This window comes from Eutrigla gurnardus, assembly GCF_963514095.1.
Source record: "Eutrigla gurnardus genome assembly, chromosome: 4".
NCBI lineage: Eukaryota > Metazoa > Chordata > Actinopteri > Perciformes > Triglidae > Eutrigla > Eutrigla gurnardus.
Window position 1 is genome coordinate 32,177,360 of NC_139918.1, and position 21,076 is coordinate 32,198,435.

At 44.3% G+C, this 21,076-nt stretch overlaps 1 protein-coding gene across 1 annotated transcript in view; it reads left to right on the forward strand.

Moving 5' to 3' along the window:
- The first annotated feature begins 275 nt into the window (after positions 1-275).
- The window catches only part of dnah9l (dynein, axonemal, heavy polypeptide 9 like), a 37,824-nt gene continuing 17,023 nt past the window's right edge, over positions 276-21,076 (forward strand). The window contains exons 1-47 of the mRNA XM_084007119.1: positions 276-377; positions 842-985; positions 1,218-1,408; positions 2,030-2,225; positions 2,345-2,444; positions 2,687-2,898; positions 2,992-3,225; positions 3,503-3,670; positions 4,215-4,331; positions 6,497-6,634; positions 6,854-6,978; positions 7,200-7,395; positions 7,741-7,845; positions 7,927-8,118; positions 8,394-8,594; positions 9,824-10,159; positions 10,249-10,326; positions 10,406-10,461; positions 11,169-11,289; positions 11,399-11,568; positions 11,792-12,014; positions 12,127-12,243; positions 12,467-12,553; positions 12,684-12,842; positions 13,032-13,115; positions 13,197-13,355; positions 13,602-13,724; positions 14,108-14,230; positions 14,383-14,607; positions 14,692-14,910; positions 15,152-15,319; positions 15,452-15,577; positions 15,654-15,761; positions 15,837-15,968; positions 16,059-16,219; positions 16,915-17,071; positions 17,187-17,332; positions 17,381-17,545; positions 17,630-17,768; positions 17,938-18,030; positions 18,107-18,301; positions 18,469-18,546; positions 18,782-18,914; positions 19,165-19,292; positions 20,409-20,557; positions 20,636-20,786; positions 20,914-21,045. Of these exons, the coding sequence (XP_083863245.1) occupies positions 956-985; positions 1,218-1,408; positions 2,030-2,225; positions 2,345-2,444; positions 2,687-2,898; positions 2,992-3,225; positions 3,503-3,670; positions 4,215-4,331; positions 6,497-6,634; positions 6,854-6,978; positions 7,200-7,395; positions 7,741-7,845; positions 7,927-8,118; positions 8,394-8,594; positions 9,824-10,159; positions 10,249-10,326; positions 10,406-10,461; positions 11,169-11,289; positions 11,399-11,568; positions 11,792-12,014; positions 12,127-12,243; positions 12,467-12,553; positions 12,684-12,842; positions 13,032-13,115; positions 13,197-13,355; positions 13,602-13,724; positions 14,108-14,230; positions 14,383-14,607; positions 14,692-14,910; positions 15,152-15,319; positions 15,452-15,577; positions 15,654-15,761; positions 15,837-15,968; positions 16,059-16,219; positions 16,915-17,071; positions 17,187-17,332; positions 17,381-17,545; positions 17,630-17,768; positions 17,938-18,030; positions 18,107-18,301; positions 18,469-18,546; positions 18,782-18,914; positions 19,165-19,292; positions 20,409-20,557; positions 20,636-20,786; positions 20,914-21,045 (6,846 nt within the window). The 5' untranslated portion in view covers positions 276-377; positions 842-955. The remainder of the gene's footprint in view (positions 378-841; positions 986-1,217; positions 1,409-2,029; positions 2,226-2,344; positions 2,445-2,686; positions 2,899-2,991; positions 3,226-3,502; positions 3,671-4,214; positions 4,332-6,496; positions 6,635-6,853; positions 6,979-7,199; positions 7,396-7,740; positions 7,846-7,926; positions 8,119-8,393; positions 8,595-9,823; positions 10,160-10,248; positions 10,327-10,405; positions 10,462-11,168; positions 11,290-11,398; positions 11,569-11,791; positions 12,015-12,126; positions 12,244-12,466; positions 12,554-12,683; positions 12,843-13,031; positions 13,116-13,196; positions 13,356-13,601; positions 13,725-14,107; positions 14,231-14,382; positions 14,608-14,691; positions 14,911-15,151; positions 15,320-15,451; positions 15,578-15,653; positions 15,762-15,836; positions 15,969-16,058; positions 16,220-16,914; positions 17,072-17,186; positions 17,333-17,380; positions 17,546-17,629; positions 17,769-17,937; positions 18,031-18,106; positions 18,302-18,468; positions 18,547-18,781; positions 18,915-19,164; positions 19,293-20,408; positions 20,558-20,635; positions 20,787-20,913; positions 21,046-21,076) is intronic.

Consider the following 21,076-nt stretch of genomic DNA (forward strand, 5'->3'; position numbering starts at 1 on the left):
GTCTTTTATCTGATATTCTCTTGCCTGGTTCAAATCGAGTAGTAATAGCCTGAGACGTATTTCACCTTCCCGCCAGCTTGGTCTTCATGGCTGAGCCCACCAGCATGAGCATTAACAGCGGAGGTTTAGGCAGCGGAGGAGTGCGTGTTCCCCAGGAGCCCTCTCTCAAAGCCGGGGTGGTCTTGTCAGATGAGAGGGTGGACTTCCTTCGGGAGCAGGCCTTCTGCGTGCTGCGAGTGAAGACGGATAAATGGAACCGCTTCATCGGAGCAGAGGAGAACCAGAAGATTATACTGGATTTCCTGGACCACATCTGGACCAACAGGCTGTTGCTCTTCACCGGACCTGGGGGGACTTTGCATGCAGGAGATGCTCAGGTAAGATAGAGGCTGAAAGGTAACACAGGCCTAAACTCAATTTATATATACTAAAAAAGTTCAGGAACTTCATTCTAAAATGTGTAATTTTCTTCTTCATCTCCCTATCTTGGTTTAATCAATGCTGGTTATAGCATTGTGTGAAATTTAACATTGTAGTTTTTGTATGCAAGTCTGTATACTAATCACTGAGGTAAAGATACAGGTAGAGTGGCTCATTCATCATCTGTTGGTCATCAAATATAGATACAAGCAACATGTTTACACAAACAGCATCATGCACACACATTTTCATGAGTAAAAAGTGCATTAAGCTCTTAAAACAAGATAATAAGCTCACTTGTAGGATGCAGCAAGTCTTTTCGCATCCATCTAACATACACAACTTTTGAAATAAGTCATTACTTATTTCTAGTGCTTTCAATGCCGTTGAAAGCATTCCTACTGTTTTTGCACATGTGAAGACGTCCCCGCCATGGAAGACCAAGATACTGTGTGTGCTGAAGAGGGGCGTAAAAAGAATCGCCCGCCAAGACTTCAGACACCAATTGCGACTGGGGGAAGTGCCGGGATATCCTATGGAGCATCTACCTGTTGTCATCTCTGAGGTGGGCTAGGGTGTGTGTGTGTGTGTGTGTGTGTGTGTGTGTGTGTGTGTGTGTGTGTGTGTGTGTGTGTGTGTGTGTGTGTGTGTGTGTGTGGAGGGGGGGGGGGGGGGGGGGCATACACTAATAGGTGTGTTGGTTTCCCCAACTCAGAATAATGCTGGCAGAAAGACATGGGAAGAATGACTGGTGTGCGTTTGTAATGCAGCGTATGTGTCGTTGACTTACTGCGTAGGTGCTGGTGTGCGTGCTGTCCAACGGTCTGAACCATGAGGACTGGCCGCCGGTGGTGTCCGATGACATTCACAAGCAGCTGGAGAAGCTGCGGAGCAGGGTGGTGACTCTGCGGGGCCGCGCCGAGGGACGCACGCTGCTGCCGCTGCCGCTGTGCGTGGAGCGGGCTCGGCCCCAGGACGTAGTCCTCGGGTCAGTGGGTTATGCTAACAGCCTAGCTAAACGCGAATTTCATTCCAGGAGAAGTCTTGACTATCACGCCAAAATTGAAAATTAGATATACTCGACTCAATTTTTTTTTTCTAATAAAAACGTTTTGGTAAAAAACAACAACAACCTTAACGTCATTTGACGATGCCGTACTTCACATTCGTTGAGTTCCAGCCTGACCCAACTTCAGTTGCAACTTTACTCATCTTCAACCAGTAACCGGAAGTCACATACTTCCTGTTTTTCTCGCGTGACACTGCAACAAAATAAAATAAATCTAATAATAATAATAATCACTTAATTATAACTAACTGCTTTACTTATGTAGGCTACATCTTGTTTATTGTCGTTTTTTCAAGAGTTAAAATAGCCAATTTCCATTTCAGCATACCATCTTACTTTAGCTAACTTGTGGTATTAGGCCTTCAAGTTTTCTGAAATTGTCTATTCATCTTATTAATTGTTTGCTAAATTTAATACATTTCCAGAATAGAAATCAATACATTAAGTCTGGTTAAAAGTTACAGTACGTCCAGAGCCCATATTGCCATTTTTTATTTTTTTATTTTTTTTACCAACAATATCACTCTCTGTCTCCCTCAGCCCCACCGGTTGGCCACTGGACCGTAGCTTGTTATACTCTATAGAAACTCTTATAGTTCAGTGGTCTGGACAGATATGGAACGTACTGAAGAAAGACTCTGGTGCGCTGCTGCGTGGGGGAGACCACCCGGGACCCAGCGTAGAGCTCCAATTTTGGGCCACTCAGAGGGAAAACCTGCTGGGGATCCAGTCACAAGTATGACACTGGTTGTGTGGAAGTTGGCAGGGGAGCTGTCAATTCAAACTGTAAAAAAAAAACTGTAGTTCTCAAAGTAGCAGCGAGTGTACATCCTATCAAGATTTCCTTGTTTTTAGATCGAGAGCCCCAAAGTGGAGAGCATCATGAAGATCCTGAGAAGCGTCAAGAGCAGTTACTACTCCTCCTTCGAGGAAATTCGCCTCAAAGTCAATGAGGGTAGATTACTTATCATTCATCAGGGCTATGTCCTCATGTTAGTCGGTCATTATCTTAATATTTACTGCTCTTACATCCAGAGTGCACAGTCTTCAAATACACAAATAACTTCTCTCTATCTGTCTCAAAGCACAAAAATGTGTATTTAGCCAGATAATTTATTGCGATTGCATACTCTAATGTGATGAACCCCCTGTAAGCATCATGTTCTCCTTTACTACCTCTGTATGTGATGATCGTAGCGGTGTTGGAAGCAGAGGACATCGATCTGTATTTACGCCCTCTCAGGAGAGTGATCAGCACCTTAGAAGAGAGGAGTTTCCCACAGGTGGACGCTCTGCTGCCTCCTCTTTTCCACACACTCTGTCTCATCTGGAGCCGTTCCCAATACTACTGTACGCCACAACGAATGGTGGTCCTCCTGCAGGAGTTCTGCAACCTCATCATTGAAAAGGTGCAGTGATGTCATCTCTGCATATGTGTGAAAGAGAGGGAGACAGAATACATATCTAGAATATTTTGTATATGATTGTGTGTCTGAACGCAGGCCGTTGCCTACCTCATCCCAGAAGAGCTGTTTAAGATGGAGCTCGAGGAGGGGGTGGAGAGAGTCCAGATAACCATCTCAGTTCTGCGCACCTTCAAGCAATTATTTCACACTCACCGGCAGCGGATACCCAAGTACTACAGACACAGCCAGGCCGTCAAGCTGTGGGACTTTCCGGCTGCGCTTGTGTTCCAGCGGTCGGACCGCGTCATGGAGAGGCTGCTCATGATCGAGGTGCCTGGGTTGACAAGCATAGCTCTGTTTGTGTTGGTTTTAAAGGAAATTTAGAAATGTGCCCCTCTGGATGTCATTCCTAAGATGCCAGGAAAATTTGCCTGATGACATTATTCCCAACACATTTACACCAAGTAAACCACTGTATATTCATTTTTAATGTATATTTGTGTAGTATTCTAGTGGATATCATACTGCCACACCAGAGAGTGTGTTTTTTAATTTTTTTTTAATTTGATTACCATCATATGATTGGCTTTTCTCCTCTCATTCATAGGAACTTTTTGCAACAGCGCTGGACTTTCTGAAGCTGGAGAAGGTTGAACTGGGTGGCTCCAGAGGGAAGGTCCTCAGTGAGATGGTCTTCAGTATGAGCGAGGAGTTTCATGACCGCTGGAGGGCCCTCAGAGAGACCAAATATGACCCCCTGGACTACACTGACGACGTGAGGCCCACACTATAGTGAAATCATTTGTTATGGTTGCCTCTGATATCACACTGCTGTGTCATTAATAAGCCCCAAAGGGCTGCGATTCCAAACAATTCATAAGTGGCATCGACAGGCACAGCCGAATAATAAAAAATAACAATTGGATGTAATTTTTCCACCCAGCAGTACGGTAATTGAAAACTAGCAAAGCAAAGTAGTTGCTAGGCAACCCGCAAGAATCAGTGAAAGCAGTCTTTATTAGTCAGTGCATCAATTTGATTTAATTTACTGGATCATTTACAGCTTTTTTACAACGGCTCCCAGTGTGACTCAGCCAATTAAAGCTGGAACTGAATCAGAAATTGATCTGTGTAATATATTTTTTCGCAAGTGCGTGTTATTCCGGTCAATACTGATCAGCTCAACGAGGGAAAACTTAAAGTACAACATGAAATTATAATGGAATAAACAGTGGCTAATAATATCATTGGACTCAAAGCATTTTAATCAGGAAAAGGACAGAAAATATCTATAATTTATGATGCCATCTTGTGCCCAGGATTTTGTGCGCGACTACAAGCGTTTCGTGGAGCAGAACAGAGATTTCGACCAGAGGCTGGGAACTGTCCTCAATCTGGCCTTCCAGCACTCCAAAAACCTGAAATCAACCTTTAAGGTTTGTCCGTATTTCTTGCTGCATGCATTCTATTTAACCTGTCTTCTTGTCAGGCCCGCCGACGGGCCGTTTTGCAGTAGTTTCGCATTCATTCTGTTTACTCGCATATTATTTTTATGTGTCTGAGTCATATTACACATCATTTGAAAGCTACGAGTCTCGCGAATCGAAAAAGTACGCCGTTTTAGGCTCACGGAAAACACATCAAAAGCAAACACAGCATGTGTGCAAGGAGTGCACAGAAAAATAACAACAACATGACAGGAGTTCCCTACCTTTCGAGCTGTCTCGAAGTCCAAAAAGAACATGTTGCATGCTAATCCTTATATCCAGAGAACGGTAAGAGTCCAACGAACAAAAGTAGCTACTTCGTTTAGTCCCACGAGCACGCGATCTCTGGTAATCATCCATAACACGCCATGTGTTGACGTTGTGAGTTTCTGAACAAAAGATTGTTTATAGAGTGGTGAAGTCCCGCCCCTCCATTTCCGGGACATGGGTCCTCAAAAGCAAAAAAATATCAATGCGATTCAATGGGTAGATACAAATTATTTTCTGGTCCCGTTTGAATTGTGCCATGGATTTCACATATGTTCTTTGTGATATTTAAAGAAAATTTTTCACGCAAAGAAGACGACAATTAAGCGCGAAGAGTTTTGATAAAGTTAGGTTTTGTGTGAGCCGCTTTGTGAACTACAGCTCCTCGCTGTTCTCGTCGCGAATGATATACGTCACCACCCGCCGAGTCCGAAGTCCGCCGAGATGGCTGTTTCTCTGCTCCACTTCACCGCTTTTTTCCAAGGGCAGAATAAAAGTATCGAAAGGGGGGAGAACCACTATAAGTCGGGTCATGTGGAGAGCCTCAACTTCGCCGATGGGGAGGGAAAAGGGCGATGACGTGACGTCACATACGCGACACAACATGTAGTCTTTATCATTGTGTTTTCTCAATGAATTTTAACTGAAGAATTGCACAATAAACGGTCAAACTCTTGACATGGAAAATTATAATTTAAGCCTATAAACAACATTTGTGTAATCCAAGGCATAACGACCGGGGGATCAGATAATAATTATTTTCCGTCCATTGAACACCATTCATTTTTTTCGCTCCGAAAGGACCCATGGCGCCGTTACTTCCTGCTTCCGCTTCGGCAGCTGTTTATCGCTAGTTATCGCTCTTCGATGACGGACTTTGCTAACTCCGTGTAGCGCTACTTCCTGGCGACAAAACAAGCCCCCTTCCACGATCCTGCGATCCGGATTGGCTGAAAAATCTGTCCATCAAGAGAGCCAGTGCGTCACTGCCTCTCGGCTGACCAACCACGAGAATCCCCAGCAGAGAGCCAATAGGCAGAGGAGTACATTTTTGACTGACAGGTCTTATAGCCAATGAGCTTACGATTCCAGCGGTATGTTACATGAGGGGAGGGGGCTTGAGGCTGAGAGCGCAGCAGCTCAGAAAGGTCAGACTGTGACCTGCAGATATGATAGTTATGCAGCGTCTCATTACAGAAGGCTGTTATGTAAAGAAACATTAAAAAAATGTTGGTTTTATTAGTAGTAGTTGTAGAACTGGTGAAATAAACAACAAAAAAAAGTAGAATTATATACCTAAAAATACCCATAATCTCATTTGGAACACTTTGTTCCAGATGCAGCTCCGTCTGACATTGCCCTACAACACTGCACTTGCAAAGCTCATTTTTGGGTGTCTTTTTATCTACTTTCTACCAGTTGTTGGTCAGGCTTGTGGCTGTGGCTTCATTCAACTTTTAGGCCTATCTATAACAGCCACAGCGAACTTGTTTCATTCAAAAAGAAAAATAATTTAGGCGAGGCAAAAAAAATGCAATTTCCACTATGTTTGAGCTGCAGTAACTCAGTGTCAGTAACACTTAGAGTAAATCTGACACCTGCAGAAGAAAATTCAAAGGGTTATCTTTCAGGAATGCTCAGCTTTGTGCCTGTAGTCATAGGGGTTCAAAAACAGTAACCATTTTACTTTGGGTATGTCGTTTTCAGCCTTTTCTTCAAAAATAGGACGGCCTTGCCTTTCAAATGGTTTGTGACTAGATAAAAAGCTCTCCAAAGTAGAACAGAAATATATTTTTGGATATCCTATTACCTGAAGGTCTAATATCAACTTTCTGTGTCCCGTCTAGTTATTGAAGATTTTCAGCACCCTGCTTGAAAGACCCAGAATCCACCAGCTGTTCTCTCCTAACTACAAGGTGTTGTTGGACATGTTCAACCAGGAAGTAGACCAGTGTCAGCTTATACTCGATCAACACAAAGATGGGGTAAGAGAGGTCCAACAGAACTAAATATTTTGACTTGACACTCTTACTTCAGAATATACAAAAACGCAGCCATATGATGAAACTACAGCCACCTGCTTCTGTCTCAGTTTAACATGACACATATGGCATTATGATTCACAACTTAGCAAAAGGCATGCTACAAACATTGGCAAAAAGTATGAGCTGAAAGTGATGAATATAACTCAGCCTGTGTTTCAGCTGCGGTCTGGCTGTATTGTCCTGGGGAAGAACATGCCATCGGTGGCAGGAAACCTCAAATGGTCACAGGAGCTTCGGACTCGCATCCTCACCAACAGGAGCAACCTCTGCCAGCTGGCCCACGTGTAGGGACCGGCCGTACTCATCACACATAGAAACAATTATCTCATTTAACAACTGATCAGTCCTTGTGTTCACAATACATTTTCACTTTACACGTTCCCATAAAGCAGAGACATCATTTGAGGCTATCTATCATCAAAAAATACTTTAATTTCACATGTGCAGTAGTACTCCCCAAGACACATACCATCTTCATTTATCTTTGCCCTCCCTTGCCTTCCAGGCCTCTGGGGTGCGCTGAAGCGGACAATGCCCTCCATAAGTGTGAGCATGTTCTAGAGGTTCTGGACCAGCATGACGAGGAGCTGTTCTCAGAGTGGACCGAGGGTCTGGAGGAAATCTGTGAAACCCACCTGAAGGAATCACTGCTTACAGTGGAAACTGACACAGGCCTGTTCCAGGTCAACTTCAGCCCTGCAGTAAGCACAAAGTGTACGGGGTTTGGTAAATTTAGTCTTACCTGCTAACAGATAACAGGAATGTTACATGCAGTGAACTACAGTATAGTAGAACTTAGATATTCCACTTTACAAGTCATTCCACAATTAAATATGTTTGCTTTTACACCACAAATAAGAGGTCAAATCAATCAAGTATATACAATAAAGATTCAAAAAGTCAGATTACTAAAAATAAATAAATTCATGAAAGCTTTTACATTTGCTACATTTTCTTTTCTTATCAATTTATTGTATTTCTCCTCTCTCTCTCTCTCTCTCTCTCTCTCTCTCTCTCTCTCTCTCTCTCCCTCTCTGCCTCCCAAGCTGACGTCAGTGCTTAGAGAGGTGAAGTATCTGAGCATACTGAAGAACCAAAACATTCCTAAAGCAGCTCTCCATCTCTACTCCAAACGGGAGAAACTCTACATGGTGGGAAACTAAGCTTCTGGTAGGTAATGTATGTTGAAAATTATCAGAAAGTAAGTGTTAACCCTGCATCGTATCCTGCAGTACACACAGACTCTGAACTTGGTGACCCAATGGTACAACCAGCTCCACAGCACCATCCTGGCTGTGGAGCTGGGACTGGTGAAAGATGAGATGGATGGGACGAGACGACATCTGGATCCGGCCCTCCGGGAGCTGAACTGGGCTCAGGACGACCTGTGGGACTACATCCAGAGCACACGAGACCTGGTCAAGGTACCAAGCATTTATTGTGTATGTTAAGGAAATCTTTTGACCGCTTGACTCAATGATACTGAGAGTTTGCATTTTTCTGCCACATTTAGAAATATTACAAAGTTATACGTTTGTTCAATAGCATCAAAAACATCATTTGCTGCAGTGAAACTGTTGCCTGCTGATGTTGCATGAATCCTGACATTCTCCTTGTGTGGTCCAAGCCATCAACCAATGGGAATGTAATTACTGCTTGTGATAGTTTTTGTCCTGTTTCCATCCTGTTCCGTTTTCAGAGCATTTCTAGTCGTGTCCAGAAGAGCAAAGCTCACGTGGAGGCCATTCAGGCCCTCATGGGGAAGTTCAGCCACCGTGCCTTCATCACCAGAAAGAGCCGCGGTACTATGCTCCTCATCTTCTCTGACATTGAAGAAAGCGTTTCCAAACAGCACACACTCATCACCACTACAGGGGAGGAAATACACAAACTGCTGCAGGTACATTCTCTCACCTTGATGCGGGAAAGGACTTCTTCACTAACAGATCTCACTCCTGGGGCCCGTTTCACAAAGCAGGTTCAACAAACTCTGAACTTAACCCTGAACTCTGAGTTGACCAACTCTGAGATGAGCAACTCTGAGTTTTCGGTTTCAGAACAGCGGTTGTGAATTAGTTCAGTCAACTCTGAGTATGTAAACTCTGAGTTACGCGCGTTCCTGCCGACTCTATAAAGCCATCATCAATGGAGCTCCGATACTACGATTCACCATGGCAACCGGGAGAGCGTTATTAGATATTGTTTTTGTAGAAAACAAGCTCATCCTGAGAAAGAGGAGCAACGTAACTGCATCAAAATAGTGATAGTTAGCGTGGCAGACAATTACTGCCCGATCTAATGTGTATAACTGAATGAAATAGTCTATTGATCTAAAGGTGATAACTCTTTATTTTCGGCCTTGTATAGCAACACTGTGGGGTAACGGTTAGCAACACGACCCACGGTGTAGGCGACAAGGGTTCAACTCCCGTAGTCCACAAAGTAGCGCAATGAATAAATTATAATTTTCATTGGGTGTAATCCCCCCCAGGGACAAAAAGAAAGTGGCTTCAGTTGAAAATTAAGCATAAGAATATTGTGCAAATACGTTGACTAAGGCATATGATTTTAATCATATTTCACATATTAAACAGTAAATATAAGCAGGTATTTCAACACAGAAATGTACTTAAACATTTCATAAATCTCCCGTTCGCAAAAACACTACCTCCGCAAAGAATCTGGTTGCGGATTATGTCCGCGATATGAAATGTTGAAAATGTCGGAGAATATTGTTTAGATAATATCTAATGTGATTGAAAGGAAAGGTAATCAAAATCCTCTCCCGACGCAAAGCTGCTAGAATCACTTTTATTTCCATATCGATTAGGTTGACGATGAAAGGACGGCACATTTTTTCAGAGTTGGTTCAGATTCTGGAAAAAGGCGGAGACATGTAGGGAGAAACTCAGGGTTTGTTGAAGCAAACCTGCTAGCGAGCAGGTTAGGTTCACGGAGTATGTTACCCGGGTAACTGACTCAGAGTTATGCTGAACTGGCTTTGTGAAACCGAAAAACCAGAGTTTCCCTCATCTCAGGGTTAACTAACTAAGGTTTTCACTAAACCTGCAGTGTGAAACGGACCCCTGGTCATTTTCCCCTCTCTAACACACCACTTTTCCACTCCAGGAGAGCCAGTCTCTGCTGGGTGTGACCGACCCTGACAGCCGTGAGTGGCAGGCCTACACAGACTACGTGGACCGCATGATTCTGACAGGCTTCTCTAGCGCCGTGCGCTGCTCCCTGCAGTACCTCATGGACAACATGGATGCAACCCAGCGCATCACACCACTCTTTGAGGTCCAACTGGTGCTCAACAGCAATGAGATGACCTTTGACCCCTCATTGGACTTCAGCCACAGTGGCAACTTCTACGATATTGTGGACAGTATGGTGGCCGACATCACCAACATGGCTTCCTTCATTCCCAGAGTGGCGAAGCATAAACAGCTGGATGACTATCAGGTGCTCCACAGATTAGAGGTTACAGGTTCAGAAGTATTTGCGCGTGCACATGCCCTGATCACACGCCACCTTGTTTCTTCGTCTTGCAGTGCGACATAAACCAAATGGAGGATTTGACAGAGATGTGCCATGTCATCCGCTCACGGGCACGCACAGCTATCGCAAAGGTAAGTGTTTGTTTTCAGTCCACACATGGGAGGTTCATTTATGATGCTTACAGCTTTGGAGATCGTGTTGCCTTTTCAGGTCAGAGATTATCAGGGTTCGTTTGCCAGCTTCCGCTACCTCTGGACTGATGACAGGTCAGAAGTTTATGGCTGTCATGTTTATTTTTTACCTTTAAAGCAGAGGTCTTCAGCGTTTTTCAGGCCAAGGACCCCTTGGCTGATACGGACGACATGGTCAAGGGACCCCTATTATGGTATAAAATTGTGTTGCTTATTAAACCGGGCTTATAATTATGTGTAGTGCAGCCTATAGTGCCAGGTATAAAAGTACTTTGTAAGGATGTAAGTATACAATGCTAAACCAATCCATCCATCCATTTTCTACCGCTTATCCTGTATTCAGGGTCGCGGGTGGGCTGGAGCCGATCCCAGCTGTCATTGGGCGAAGGCAGGGTACACAGGTCGCCAGTCTATCACAGGACAATGCTAAGCCATTCAAATAATATTTGTTGACGGATTCATATTGTTTTTGAACAAATTTTAATTCTATATTGGCATTTTTTATTATTATAAGTTGTATTCATGTTAATCTGTATTTTTGGACATATTTGAATTAATGGAAGAAAGGTTTGGGATCAAATTATTTCGGTGACCCCCTGCAGTAACACTGCAAACCCCCCAGGGGTCCCGGAACCCCTGTTGAAGATCTCTGCTTTAAAGCATTATATTGCCTTATAACTAAAATACACCCCAAAAGATGATTGGGTATGATCCCATTCTCATCACTTGAAATATATCCCTAATGAATGTATTTGCTAAAGGACAGAATTCAACTTTCACAGGTCTGAATTTATGAGACAGTTCCTACTGTACGGCCACGTGTTAAGTACAGAGGAAGCTGAGCTGTATGCCGACTATGAGCTGAAAAAGAACCCGCCCACCCTGGAGAACTTCAAAGAACAGGTGTGCTTCACATTTGTGATTCAAACAAACAGTCTTTTCAGTGTTTTAATGGGAGTTGGTCCCACCGACTCTGACCAACTATTAGTCACTGTATCATTCTTCATTCCAGATCAACCTGTTTGAGTCTCTGTACGTACGCGTGAGCAAGCTGGAGGACAAGAAGGTGTTTTGTGGCTGGCTGCAGCTCGATATCAAACCCTTCAAGCACACACTGATGAACGTCATCAAGAGATGGAGCTGGATGTTCAAGGAGCACCTGCTTAACCATGTCAACCAGAGGTTACATAACATCATACAATACAGAGTGGTCAATTATTAAGTGTACTGATTATGTTTCTGGTTGTGGCCTTAAGCCCACAATAGTAAAAAGCAATGGAAAGCAATCTTCTTTTGACAAAGTGGAGTGCTATGCTTGAGTGATTCTTTTTATTTCATCATTGAAGAAACGTTTTTCCGGTGCCTCTCCTCACTTACATTCTCCTCCTTCCTCTCTATCCTGCAGCGTTAGGGAATTATCATCTTTTGCCCAGGACACGGCCCGCGGCCTTTCAAACAAGGTGTCGGATGGCGACTATGCAGGCCTGGTGGACATAATGGGACACCTCATGGCCATACGAGACCGGCAGATCAGCAACGAACAGCACTTCAAACCTCTCAAGTCCACTTCTGAGCTCCTCAAGACCTACGGACAGCAGCTGCCAGAGAGCGTCTACACACAGCTCGAGGTTTGTGATAATGCACAGTGCACTCATCTGCAGATATATATATATACACACACATACACACACTTATCATTACATTATGTCCCTCTCTTTATTCTACACCCACGAAACACAGGAGCTGCCGGAGAAGTGGAAGAGTCTGAGGAAAATTGCATTCACAGTCAAACATGAAGTGGCGCCACTACAATCAAATGAAGTTTCTGTTATACGCAGGAAATGTGTTCGGTTTGAGGTGAGCCTGTGTGTGTGCGTGTGTGTATGTGCAGGATAGGATGTCAACCCCTTACAAAGAGCTCAATATCTTCTAGTCTTCTCACTTTCTTTCCTGCATTATATATGACTGACCCCCCAGCCCCCCCAGCGTACACAGTTATCGATGGAGAAATATGCATTGGACATTCAGCTTCAAACGATCACAAATGTGTGTTTTCTTTTGTTTTTTTTTCACATTTTAGGTCAAGCAGCATGAGTTCAGAGAACAGTTCTGTACCGAGCCGATCTTTAAAACCAATTTGAAGGATCAATATAGACTAATTGATAAGGTGAGCACTGAGAGACATTCTTTTACCGCCTGTTCGAAAAGGAAAGTTTAAAAGTAATTATTTTTAGTGCAATTAAATGGAATCGAGCAAACAACACAATAAATGCCGTGACATGAAAATGTGTCTCCAGTCTAATCGAGCGGTCGCGGTGATGGAGGCAGAAATGAAGAGGCTGCAGGACACAGCTGATCTGTTTGAGGTCAGTTTCCCAGACTACAAGCAACTGCGCCAGTGTCGCTCTGACATCATACTGGTCAAGGCGGTCTGGGACATGGTCATCTTTGTGAAGGTAAATGTTAATTGGCACATTTTTTTTTTATTTCTCAGCTATGTTTGAGCTCCATGTATAAATCATTAGCTCAATCCCTGCAAAGCTTCCTCACCACACCATAGGTATAGATGACCTTTAAGACTGTATGGCGAAATTGATTTTCACCGTAAGAGAATCACAGATGAAATGTTTCCATTCTCCTGCCAGACCAGCATAGAAGACTGGACCAAGACCCCGTGGAAAGAGATCAATGTGGAGCAGATGGACATGGAGCTCAGGCGATTCGCCAAAGTAAGCTTCCATGGACAAACATTAAAATATTTAATTTTTGCTCGTTTTCATACCTCACGACACTCCCTGTTGCACGTTAAGGAGATGAAGATGCTGGATAAGGAGGTGCGGCTGTGGGATGTTTACCTGGGCCTGGAGGCGACTGTGAAGAACCTGTTGACTTCTCTGAGAGCCGTCAACGAGCTGCAAAACTCCGCCGTCAGAGAAAGACACTGGCAACAGCTTATGAACACCACCGGGGTATGAGACTCACAATGTCTCATACCATCTGATTCAATACTGTTTCATCAGCAAACACATTCTCTACAGTATACGATACCGTCCACTCTGTTAAGTTGAGTTCTCGATACATACTCTACCTTCAATCAACTATGCTGCCGGCTCATGTCCAGCCCTGTGATGACCAGCACAGTTCAGTGAACCCAATTATCCCTATCTGAAATCTGATCACACTCATGGGTGTCTTGTGCTCTTTCTGTTCCTCAGGTCAGGTTTGTGATGGGGGAAGGCACCACCCTGGGGGACCTTTTGGAATTACAGCTTCACCGTGTGGAGGATGAGGTCAAAAACATAGTGGACAAGGCGGTGAAAGAAATGGCCATAGAGAAAGTAGGTATCATAGAAACTAACCAGTTGAGAAATAGTGTCCTGTGTATGAATGCAGTAATTGTAATAGTCAAGATTATTTAAGAACACTCCTTTTTGAGTCGCAATACCTGCATTTATAGAAACAGTTCAGATATCGGTTGACAAGGATGCAAATTCATTTTTAATCTCAAAAAACATTCCTGGCAAACACTCTAACCAATAAATTGGAACTTTGACCAATTTTTTTTATAAAGATTGCCATAAATAATAATGAAGCAGACCCACAATGGCCACAATAACATCATTGCAAGTTGGATTTTTATCCCACTGCACAATTTGTGTGTTTTCCCCTCCTCTTCAAAAGGCAGGTGTCACATTTTGTACCGTTACCTGTATTTGCTCAGGTGTTGGCAGAGATAACCCAGACCTGGAGTGTGATGTCGTTGTCATATGAGGCTCATAGCAGCACAGGAACCCCTCTGCTCAAAGCCGATGAGAATCTGATAGAAACACTGGAGGACAACCAGGTGAGTGTGATAATCATTTCCAAAGTGTATCATTTCAGTAATGCCGGTAGTGCTTCCTAAATATGGTCATTACTAGTTTATTTTATCTGAACATACATTTACAATGCTCTTACAGATCATCATGTGAAGCTCCTCCTTTTATTCCTCTACAGGTGCAGTTGCAGAACATCCTCATGAGTAAGTACGTAGAGTATTTCCAGGCAGAGGTGAGCGGGTGGCAGAGGAAGCTGATGGTGGCAGACCTGGTCATTTCCTCCTGGATGAGTGTGCAGAGGACCTGGGCCCACCTCAACAGCATCTTCACCAACAGCCACGACATCCGTTGCCAGCTGGCCAATGACGCGGAGCGTTTCCAGGGGATTCACACTGACTTCCAGGTAACTAGCCCACATGTGTCCATCTCACTGTTGCATGTCTTTTTCTATTTTCTCTCCAATCGTATGGCTTTTCTCCACCCCCAGAGCTTGATGACTGAGGTGGTGCAGAACAGCAATGTGGTAGAGGTGACCAACCGGCCTGGATTCCTGGAGAACTTGGAGACCCTGCAGCAGAGGCTGTCTGTGTGCGAGAAGGCCCTGGCCGAGTACCTGGAGACCAAGAGGCTCACGTTCCCCAGATTCTACTTTGTCTCTGCCTCTGACCTGCTGGAGATTGTCTCCAAGGGAACACAGCCCAAACAGGTGACGGACAAATTACAATTTGATTGTGTTTTCCAGGAGAGAACATATGGAGAGATAGTCAGCACGTTGGATGTTTCAGTTGAATATATATGTCTTGGTGGAGCGGAGAATGTTAATAAAGATAAGAATTTTCAATTCAGTCCAAAGAATTTTCAATTCAGTCCAAAGAATTGCGGTCTGTAAATAACATAACCTTTAAAATATAAATGGAAGTCTCTCCATCTGTGGGGTTTTTTCCCAGGTGACCAGACACTTGCTAAAGCTCTTTGACAATATAGCAGATCTTCGATTCAAGGACTCCGACACAGGTGGAGGAGGGCAGGAGGATGGGGAGGCGGTTGCTATGGGGATGTACAGCCGTGAGGGCGAATATGTTCCATTCTCTGAGCCATGTGTCTGTGAAGGACAGGTACTGGAAAAACTAAATTTGATTCCTGTGTGTGCAAATACGAGTAGAGTTACACTGTCGATATGTGTAAGAATTGAATGTTGTATAGCATGGCATTGTATTCATGTCTTAACATGTAGTGTCTCTCTTCAGGCAGAGTGTTGGTTGAGTGCCTTAGAGAGCACCATGCGCTGCACAGTCCGGAAGGAGATCCAGGAGGCCGTGGCTGCCTATGAGGACAAACCACGAGACCAGTGGCTGTTTGACTTCCCTGCACAGGTCCGTTATAGCTTTAGCTTCACAAACACACAAACTGGTCTGTGGTCTGCCATCTGATTTCTTTTGCATCCCGCAGGTAGGGTTGACCGGCAGTCAGGTGTGGTGGGCCACGGACGTGGGCATCGCCTTTGAGAGGGTGGAGGAGGGATTTGAGACGGCTCTCAAAGACTACAACAGGAAACAGGTAGTGCTATGAAGTCAGAGTGAGGACGGTTGGGTGAGCAGGCTTTGTGTTTGAATCCTGGTTTTCTTCTTCTAGGTCACGCAGCTGAACTCACTGATCCACATGCTGCTCGGAGATCTAACTCCCGGAGACAGACAGAAAATCATGACCGTCTGCACCATTGATGTCCACGCACGAGACGTGGTCGCCAGCCTCATATCTCAGAAGGTAACGCCGAAGCAAAACACACATCTGCTGTATGAGGCGTCGTACGAGCAGGAAGACCTTCCTGTCGCTGTAACTGCGTGTGTCTCCTAGGTGACGACGGGTCAAGCATTTGCGTGGCTTTCCCAGTTACGCCACCGCTGGGACGATGAAACCAGACACTCTTACGTCAACATCTGCGACGCCCAGTTCCAGTTCAGCTACGAATACCTGGGGAACACGAACAGACTAGTCATCACGCCACTCACTGACAGGTACACGTACATGTATGCTCCACTGATGCACGTTGAATGTACACATCATTAAACATGTGTACTTTAAAGAGACAAGTGGCATGTGACCCCTGTTTAAACAGATATTATTGTAAAAAAAGGGCTCCCAGTCAAGTCAATTATGTATAAGTATGTTATATGTTTAGCCTAATATCACAAATTCCAAATTTGCCTCAGGGGGCTTTATAATATTCAAGATTCAAAGTGTTTATTTTCATGCACAGTAAAGAAATGTGTTTTTTACGCACAGTGAAATTATTCGTTTGCTGTCCACAGAATGCCAAACAATGTAAAATCTAAGTATAAAAATAGATAGTACAAAAGGCAGCATGTGACACATAAATAAAACAACAATAAAACAGTGCAAATGTAAATGTACACAGAATATGACCCTCAGTTTGGATAGGAAAACAAAAACCTGAACAGGGGAAAAATAGAAGAAACCTCAGGAGGAAGGATGTCTCTATCAGAGTGGAAAGACGTGCTCAAAATAATCAACAATAAAATGAAAGTATAGATGATCCATATGACAAAAAAACAATCCATAGAATGTGAACATATATGAGGAAAATGGATCTGGGAGTATGTAGGTGTTGCTGAACAACCTAAACTGTTATAATTACTTTGTTTACTAATGGGTTTTTTATGATTTTATATCTCAACCCTACCTCTGTTAGGTGTTACATAACCCTGACCCAGTCCCTCCATCTGACTATGAGTGGTGCCCCCTCAGGCCCAGCTGGCACCGGTAAGACAGAGACCACCAAAGACCTGGGACGCTCCCTGGGTATCATGGTATATGTGTTCAACTGCTCAGAGCAGATGGACTACAAGGTAGCGCGGACACTCACAGATATCCTCCGTCGCTCTGTTTACTCCACTTATATTGTCCTTTATGTTCATGCCACCCTTCAGCTTAATGCATCTGTCTCCATCACATGGTCTTCAGTCCATAGGTAACATTTACAAAGGTCTGGCTCAAACGGGGGTGTGGGGGTGCTTCGATGAGTTCAACAGGATCTCGGTGGAAGTGCTGTCTGTGGTCGCTGTGCAGGTCAAGACCATACAGGATGCTGTACGCAACAAGAAGCAAAGGTGCTTGTGGAAATAATTACCTGCTATATAAACTATTCATATATTAAGGAATCCAGTCGAGACCTATTTTGTGATCTGTTTGCTGTGTGTATGTAGGTTCCATTTCCTGGGAGAGGAGATTGAGCTGAAGCCGACAGTGGGGATCTTCATCACTCTGAACCCGGGTTATGCCGGCAGGGCTGAGCTCCCAGAGAACCTCAAGGCTCTATTCAGGTCTGATAGAAACTGAGAGATAAAGCAAGAGTTAGCAAAGTGCCAAACTCAACTTAATTATTAATGACTTTGCTAACTGTGTAGGCCCTGCGCCATGGTGATCCCAGACTTTGAGCTGATCTGTGAGATCATGTTGGTGGCCGAAGGCTTCATCGATGCTCGTCTGCTGGCACGAAAGTTCATCAGCCTCTACACTCTTTGTAAGGAGCTGCTGTCCAAGCAGGTACATATGACACTGAACATACTGTAACTAACCCTTGTACTCTTTTAGGATGAACACTATTTAGAAAGCTAATTGGAATATTCAATATCCTTTTTTGTATTTGAAGACAAAACACATTTTCTCATCCTGGCTTTCATTGCTTGATCAGTCCATTCCCTTTAACTGTTAGGATCATTACGATTGGGGCTTGAGGGCTATCAAATCAGTCCTGGTTGTAGCTGGATCTCTGAAGAGAGAGGACCGGAGCAGACCGGAGGAACAGGTAGGGTGTATGGGGAAGGACAATGTGCAATGATATGACTATGAGTACATCTAGACATCCAGAGTGTAACTTCCAGGTGCTGATGCGCGCACTAAGGGACTTCAACCTGCCCAAGATAGTGACCAGCGATGTGCCGATATTCCTCGGGCTCATCAGTGACCTGTTTCCCCAGCTGGACGTGCCCAGGAAGAGAGACCCTGTGCTGGAGAACGCTGTCCGGCAGTCAGTCACTGAGCTGCGTCTGCAGCCGGAGGAAAACTTCATACTTAAGGTGCTTTAGAAGTGCTTTTTAGAGGAATTTAAATGCCTCTATTTCAGTCATGGTACTGAGGGATTTTGGTATGCTTGTTACAGTTACGGTTCTGACTTGAAGGTTTTAACTTTAAATACTAAGTCTGTCATTTGTGGGAAAGTGATTCAATGTTTGTGTGTCTACAGGTGACCCAGCTGGAGGAGCTGCTGGCTGTCAGACACTCTGTGTTTGTAGTAGGCGGACCAGGAACCGGAAAGAGCCAGGTTAACTTCTGTACTGTATCTGTTAAACCACATTCAAAATGGTATTTGCCCATTTAATCCAAACCATCATCCTCATACCCACACATGTTTTCAGATTGCAATTAGTACAATTTAGTTTGGGTTATTCAATGTAGTAAAACATAGGAGGTGTATCACACAAATATAAAAAGTGGTAATTTGTTTGCTTTTGCCAAAAGAGCAGCGTGTCTTATATTTATAACGTTTATTCAACCAGATCTTGAAGACTCTCCACAGAACCTATGCAAACATGAAGATGAAGCCCGTATGGAACGACATCAACCCTAAAGCGGTGACTACAGACGAGTTGTTTGGATACCTGCACCCCGCTACCAGAGAGTGGAAAGATGGTGAGGAGCTTGAGGAATTTCACCAGGAATTTAATAAGCTGTGAATGATGATCAAGGGAACCAGTGTTTACTTCAGATTGCGGCTCAGCCCATCATTTATTCCCAGGCCTCTTTGCAGAATGAATTAGAATATGTTAAAGTACATTTTTTCTGATTCCATTACATGAGTTTGCTTTAGTACAACACTAAACTATGTGAGGATGTGGTGCGGGTACTAATATGCCGCTGCATGTTTCACTCTTTACTTGAGGTCTGTTTTCCTCTACCATGAGAGAGCTGACCTCGGTGGGCCATGATGGACCCAAGTGGATTGTGCTGGATGGGGATATTGACCCAATGTGGATCGAATCACTCAACACAGTTATGGATGACAATAAGGTCAGAATGCGTCTTTGTTTTCCCATTCTTCCAAAGGTTTGAGTCTGTCTTAAAGGGATAGTTCGGAATTTTGAACATAAGACCTATTTTCCAACTCAGCCGGTGTGTTGGAGACATCTGGAGACGTTTTCAAGACATTTCATTCAGTTCTTCTAGTTGCAGAGTTCGCTTGTGCTATGGCTAGCGCAAGTCAATGGTTCTAGTTAGCCAGGCATTAAAAGTGTAGTTTCTTCAATCTGACAGAAATGGCCACTTTTGGAGAATATACTGAAACTTTTGAAGACTCTGATGAAGAGTTTTTTTCCACCCAAACCCAACCGTACCTGTACGAGCCTGAATATACAGAGGAAGAATTGCGCGAGAGGGATGCTCAAAGGGCAGAACGTGAACGAGCGTCTGTGGAGACCGAGATAGCCCCCGCTGGAGCTGAGAACCAGAACCGAACTAACGGAGACTGGTGGTGCCTGGAGGGAATCCCCCGCAACGAGTCCGAGGGTTTACGGGTCTACGGACGAAGCAGAGGTTCGGGTTTGCAGTGCGTAATTGTGGGTTCGCGTGGCCGTGTGCTGCCCGGTGTTTGAGTGAGCTCCGAGGGCTTTTCAGACAGCCTTGGAGGCTTAAGGGCCGACAAATCAGCGGTGTTCAGGTGTGTATTTACCGGCTGGATTCCGAGCAGCGCGTCTTAGGGTTTTGAGTCCGACGGAGCAAAGTAAAATTCTGCTGCTGCTGAGAAACTAGTCCCTCAAAAAATGGATGATTCATGCGATGCAAGGTTAGTTTTATTTCAAATATTATTCTATCAACACAGATATGTACATCGACAGTCTAGTGTTTTAATGGATTTGCCTCGGGTGCACTGTGGAGTCGGTATGAGTGTTTTTAATGCCATGCTAACTAGAACCATTGACTTGCGCTAGCCATAGCACAAGCGAACTCGGCAACTAGAAGAACTGAATGAAATGTCTTGAAAACGTCTCCAGACGTCTCGAACACACCGGCTTAGTTGGAAAATAGGTCTTATGTCCAAAATTCCGAACTATCCCTTTAATGTCTAAAGTCCAAACAAAAAATGTGATATATAGTATATATTTGAACAAATCATCTCCACCTTTCCAGGTTCTGACTCTCGCCAGTAACGAGAGGATAAGCTTGTCCTCCTCTATGCGTTTGCTTTTCGAGATCTCTCATCTAAAGGCTGCGACTCCAGCTACAGTGTCTAGGGCAGGAATACTCTATGTCAACCCACAGGACCTCGGCTGGAGCTCGTAAGAGATGCACACACAAGCTCACGTGTGAAATAAGGGCTGGTCGGTTAGCTTAGCTGTCTTCCCCGTATCCCCCAGGTACGTGACAAGTTGGATCGACACTCGTCAGGCCCAATCGGAGCGAGCCAATCTCACCATTCTGTTCGATAAATACGTGCCGTACTGCCTGGAACAAGTCCGCTGCAACCTGAAAACCATCACCCCCATACCGGAGAATAGCATGGTGCAGGTGAGACCATGCAGCATCCTCGTTATCTATCTCACCTGCAGGCCAAAGAGATTCTGTAGTCAGATGGTTATTTTCCACATATTGTTTTTGCATAAAATCTAAAGATGCTTGTGTTTTGGCCAATCAGACACTGTGCTCCCTGTTGGACTGCCTGCTTACAGAGGAAAACACTCCCGCCGACTCTCCCCGAGAGCTTTATGAGATCTACTTTGTCTTTGCCTGTGTCTGGGCCTTTGGAGGGGCCCTCTTCCAGGATCATGTGTGTGGTGACTCAGTTTGCTTGTAGAAAA